We start from the raw sequence: 5648 nt of genomic DNA, 5'->3' as shown, positions 1-5648 counted from the left end.
ATTATGTTAATAAATATGGTATTCAGGAACAAAATTACCAAATTTATAAACACTTTTTTCAGTCAGTTGCTAATAAAAAAAATGTTCTTCCAAATTAATTTTTCACATGATTTTAAAGCAATTCTGATCTATGAAATGGCACAGTCAGGTGGTAACTGGCAGATGTCAGACTATTATATATATGCTGTATTTTTTTAAATCAATGGATTAATAATGTACAGAAATGGCAACATGTTAGCAAAATATGACACCAGAGCCCTCTAAAATAGCCTTTATTTTTTTCTAGAGACTTGCTGATCACTTAAATTACTTGAGTATAAAGTTTTTGAAAAACTCACAGCGTGTCAGTGGCTGAGTGGTTAAAGCAGGAGCCCCATGAATGAAGGAAGTGTCCTTTTGGGTCTCAGGTTCAACTCCCGCTCAAGGCCCTTTATTGGATGTTGTCCCCACTCTCTCTCCCCCTTTAACACTGTTGATTTCTTCTACAAAACACACACACACACACACAAATATACATATATATATATATCGGCATATTGTGCATCCCTAAAATTAAGGCCACAAATGTGGGCATAAACTTAAATACTTAGATAAGAACACTATTTTATTCTGAGCAAGGCAAGTTTTGGGTACAAATGTTGCGCCTGTTTTCTGTCTTTAGGTGCAGAGTGAGGAGACGCAGGTGAGCGCAGGAAAAAGCGACGACGACACCAAAGAGCAGGAGCCGTGGATCGGAGTGGTTCCCGTGGAGATGGACGACAGCAAAGCCTCCACCGGAAACCAGGAGTCCTTTGCTGATGCGATGGTCAATAAGGTAAGAAATTCAATTTCCTTTGAATCTATAGAGCATTTTGTTATTACTAACATTGACTTTTGTTGGGAGAAATGTAACATGAATCCTCTCTGTTAAAGATGAAGCGAGCGTTGGTCCTCGGAGCTTCTGCGCTGATCATTCTGGCTCTCAACCAAAACACTGTCAGTGAGGTAAATCTGCACAAACTCAGCAGCTTTTGTCTCAAAATGTGCCATCGTGGAGTTCTAAAACCCTGTCATTCACGTGTTGTTATTTTGTGGTGTACTTGGGAAGAACAGAACTTGACGAGCTCTATCAAAAAAAGATTATAAATTACATTGATACTGGCTGGAAACTTTAATTTTTTTGTTTATTTTGGAAAATAATTGAAGAAATTAAGCTTTAAAGACATTTTGTGCAGGTCATTTTATTTTTTCATTTTTAAAAAAATATTATTTATAATTATTAGTAGTATTTATTTATTGTTAAAGACTTTTTTAGGCTTTTGCCTTCATTTGGAAAGACAACTTTACAGAACAGAATATCTTTATTGTCATTTTACAGATGAATACAACGAAATTCACTTGCACTGCCTGAGTCGGGCTCAAATAGAATAAAAGTGTGTAAGATAAATAAATAGTAAATAGTAAAAATATTATACATAGTATTAAGACATACAGTATCAACATTCATACACACAGAGTATTGCACAGGATTTTAAGGGGCTTCTGAGGGAAGTGCTGAGTGTTTTAGTCAGTGTGGTGACGGCAAAACCAATCAATGAGCACCGACTCGAGGAGTGCTGAGCCGCTGCATGTACGCGTGCCGCCATATTTCACTAAGCATAAAAGTGGGCGTAAGAGAGGGGATGACGTGCAGCAAGTTGGAGTCGAACCCTCGGCTGCTGCAGCGAGGACACAGCAACTGAACATGCGGCGCCCGCTCTACCAGGTGAGCTAACAGGCACCTGCAGGTCAGGTTTTAAATCTGCCTCTTTCTGCTGTAGATGGATCTGTCTCAGGTGCTCTCCAAGCCCATCATTGTGATCCAGACATCTGAAAATGTCACCAAGCTGATCGGAGCTCTGCTGAGGTACCAAACATTTGATTACTTATCACTGAACATTTGATTATTACTCTTTTTCCTCACATCAGTGATAAAAAGCGACAGAATACCGCCTCTGTTTATTGAATCAGATAAGTTACCACCACGTGTCACGTGCTTCCTCAGTTTGAGGCTGCGGTCAGAGAAAACAGTGCTTTAACAAACACGATTCTACTTCAACAAAAAGTTTCAGCTCCAGCCGTGCATGAACCTAAATACATTTAAACTGTGTCTGTCTTTTTTTTCCCCCCGAAAACACGGGCCATAAATCAAAGAGCAACTTGGCAAGAAATGTCCCTCATATTGCAAGAAAAGGTGACAAGAAAATTACCGTTAAAAAAGGATTTTTTTAGGAAAGCTGCATTCATAATTTTATATGTAAAATAATGTTACAGAAATGTTATTTCATTTGATTTTTACCTTTTTCCTGGTACCTTTCTTGTTTTGGTTTTATTACTTATTTTCAGGAAACTTTCTTTTGATTTTATACTAATATGTTGTTAGGTTTTGGGCCATTTCATAAGTTCCTCATGGCCTTCTTTATATGTTTTTTAAAGAAAATAAGCCAGTTTCCAGAGTTCACACAGCTGAGTGACACCAACGCCACCAAATCCCTGCTATTTCTTGTATCACGTTGTTGATGATGGAATATTTCCTGCAGTCCAGCGCACAGCATTTCATACATAAATTATCAATAAAGAAAATATCTAAATTCATGTCTCAGCTGCCTTAATCTGATCATTCATAGTAATCCGGTTAGTGTGTGTGTGTAAATTTAATCTCTACAGGTCTTTATTTGCACTAAGTCGGCGTTCTCTCTGCAGGGGTCTTCAGGCGACAGCAAAAATCACGTACAAGACGATCCTGCAGGACAACCTGGTGAGCCGCTCAGTCTATCAGCCGACTGTGTGTTTGTCAGTTTGAAGCATCCTCCGGTGGTGAGTGAACAGGCTGAGCTGACAGTGAGCTCATGCTGCTGTGTGTTCGGGCAGGGAGCCACGCTCACGCTGTGGTCCAGCTGCGGTCGATCGAGAGGAGGGCGCTACGGAGAGTGGCAGGGGGTCATCTGCACGGGAGAGACCAACTCTCAGGTCCAGGTGGGGGAGCCAAACCAACACATCGTCCAGATAGATAGATGTACCGAAGTTGTAGCAGCATGTTTTAAGTTGCACAGGAGCAGTAAAAACACAGTGATGCATATATAACACTAGAAGAGAAAAAATATAGTTTTTTAAAAATAAATTAAATAATATTTTTCATATATATAAAAAAAACAAACTACAGGATATTCTGTAAGAATAAGAATGTATCTGTTAAATATCTACAGAAAATAAAATACAAAGAATACACTATAATTCACTTAAATATACTAGATAAAATACAAACATGCTAAATACTTAAAAAAAATATTAAAATATACAATAAATGTTAAATACTGTTAAATACAGAAAACAGTGTGCAAGTGAGGTGTTCATAGTATGCACAACAGTTACAGAGAAACAGTCTTTTGTAACTAAAATCTGAAGTCCCAGGCTCCCTCCAACAGTGCTCAATAAATATGTAAAAAAAAAAAAAAAAAAAGAACACACAAAATGACAAACATAAAATAATGCGAGTTAAAATAAAATAAAATATAAAATATGAAATAGGGTAATATAAATCTCCATAAACATCGTAAAGAAAACATTTGATCCATACATCTGCTTAAACACTGTGCCACTTTGCAAACAGTAGAATATTGTGATTTTATTCTGTTGAATTTATTGTATTTGGTATTTTTTATGTTTTTTTATTCTTTTTTTTATTTTATTTTTTATGCTGTATGATTGTCTGTTTTGCACTGTGTGTTGAGCCACATCTAAGACGATTTTCTGTCATGACAGAAAACAGTTTTTCTGAATCTGAGAGTAATTTCAAACGAATGAAACAGAATGTAAATGTATATGCATAATTGTATATTCAAAAATGTATTTATATACGTATTCGCTGTGATTCTGCAGAAGTACCTGCAGAAGCTGTGGGACACGGTCCTCCTGGTGGCTCTGATCCTCAGCACCGGAGTCATTGTCCAGGCTCGCTGGCAGTACCAGGACCACCAGCTGAACGACGACCTGCAGGTAAAATCTCTTTGCTGCTGATGTTATCACAGGTCATATGAGGAAGTTTTACACTTAAACATTTCTGTGCTGAAGATTTTTTTTCTCATTGGCTGCTACATCACGACGATAAACGACGATGGAAAGTAACTAAAAGCATTTATTCGAGCATTGAGCTTTGATATGCCTGCCCTGCATTCTTATTAATTTAAGCTCCAAAAGTTAAAAAAAAATATCATCCAGAGCCTTAACCTTCAAAAATTACCTTTCAAACTACTCTTTTTAAAACCAAAAAACACATTTTTGAATTTATATTGGTAATGTTCAATAACGTAACCCGACAGCTTCTCCTTTTCGTGTCGTTTTTATGCACCGTTGCCGGAGGCGTTATGTTTTTCGGTTGTCTGTCCGTACGTCTGTCTGACGGTTCGTAAGCCAATTCTTCAAACGTGATTTCTCAAGAACATATTTGGTGAGATTTAGCACAAACGTCAAAGTTCAAGGTTATTGTTTCCTCATCTGTCTCAGTCTTGTGACCATCATAACTCACGAACACCTGGAGGGAATTACGTCAAATTTGGCAAAAACGTTCAACTTGACTCAAGGATAAACTGATTAGATCTTGGTGGTCAAAGGTACCAGTGACCTTACGTTCATGTCGTTCTTGTGAAAGCGATATCTTAAGAACACCTTGACAAATTTTGTTTAAGTTTGACACAAACATTCACTTTAACTCATCAACGAATTTATTAGAATTTGGTGTGCAAAGGTCAAGGTCAATATCTGACGATGGCTTTGAGAGACTTTTCTCAAATTTGGTACCAACGTCCACTTGGACTCCAGAATGAACTGATTAGAATCTGGTGGTTGAAGGTCAAAGGTCACGGTGACCTCATACAGCATGTTTATGGCCATAACTCAAGCACCCTTGAGAACTACCTTGAAATTGCTGTTTGTACAGATCTTCTGTTTGAGAAACGTCCATGTTTCCACAGAAATGGATGTAAACTGTAAGTGCAGCTTGATTAGTGCGTGGAGGCATACATCCATGTGCTTAAAAATACGTCAAAAATCGTGTTTGCTCTCCTATACTGAAAAATCTTTGTTCACAGTCTGGGAATATTGCATTTTATAATAAACCAAATCATTAAGTTTCATGGATTGGAAATTTAAAAACACTGCGTTAGTGTTTGTACAGTGGAAACTTTTGTAATAGAGATGCAAGTAAATGTTGATGACAGATGACATTTTATGTCCTCATTGAGATAACGAGATGTGATGTCTGCTTTGTTTTCGTCCTCAGCTCTCTCCTAAACAGGATGTCCTTAAGAGAATGTCGTCCCTAAAGACCAAAACATACCGTCAGCCCAAACCACGGTGTGACCCGTCCCAGCTGGGGGAGACGGACAACTGTGCCGTCTGTCTGGAGCCGTTCAACAACAACCAGGTCCGCCAGAACTCCCACATACACGCACTCCCTGATTTAGACTCGGCTGCATTTTCTCCGTAGTTGAATTCAGGAAGACAAGTTTAGAAGTGGTAATAAAGAGTGAGACACACTCCTGTAATGTGCAGGACGTGACTGTGCAGTGACATGATATAAAGTGTCGGTGTGTCTTGTGTTGCTGTCTCAGTGTCTGCGGGTGCTGCCGTGT

The 5648-nt window shown here is 38.3% G+C and overlaps 1 protein-coding gene across 1 annotated transcript; it reads left to right on the top strand.

Moving 5' to 3' along the window:
- Positions 1 to 661: 661 nt before the first annotated feature.
- LOC121938343 (RING finger protein 215-like) lies at positions 662 to 5645 on the top strand (the record flags this gene model as incomplete). Its single annotated transcript, XM_042481605.1, has 8 exons — positions 662 to 814; positions 913 to 984; positions 1800 to 1885; positions 2722 to 2776; positions 2890 to 2994; positions 3898 to 4014; positions 5297 to 5440; positions 5628 to 5645. Coding segments are annotated over 8 exons (750 nt in total), but the record flags the coding sequence as incomplete, so codon positions are not given.
- Positions 5646 to 5648: the final 3 nt, after the last annotated feature.

The sequence above is a fragment of the Plectropomus leopardus genome, unplaced genomic scaffold (assembly GCF_008729295.1).
Source record: "Plectropomus leopardus isolate mb unplaced genomic scaffold, YSFRI_Pleo_2.0 unplaced_scaffold29209, whole genome shotgun sequence".
Taxonomy (NCBI): Eukaryota; Metazoa; Chordata; class Actinopteri; order Perciformes; family Serranidae; genus Plectropomus; species Plectropomus leopardus.
This window is presented reverse-complemented; position numbering and strand designations above follow the sequence as displayed.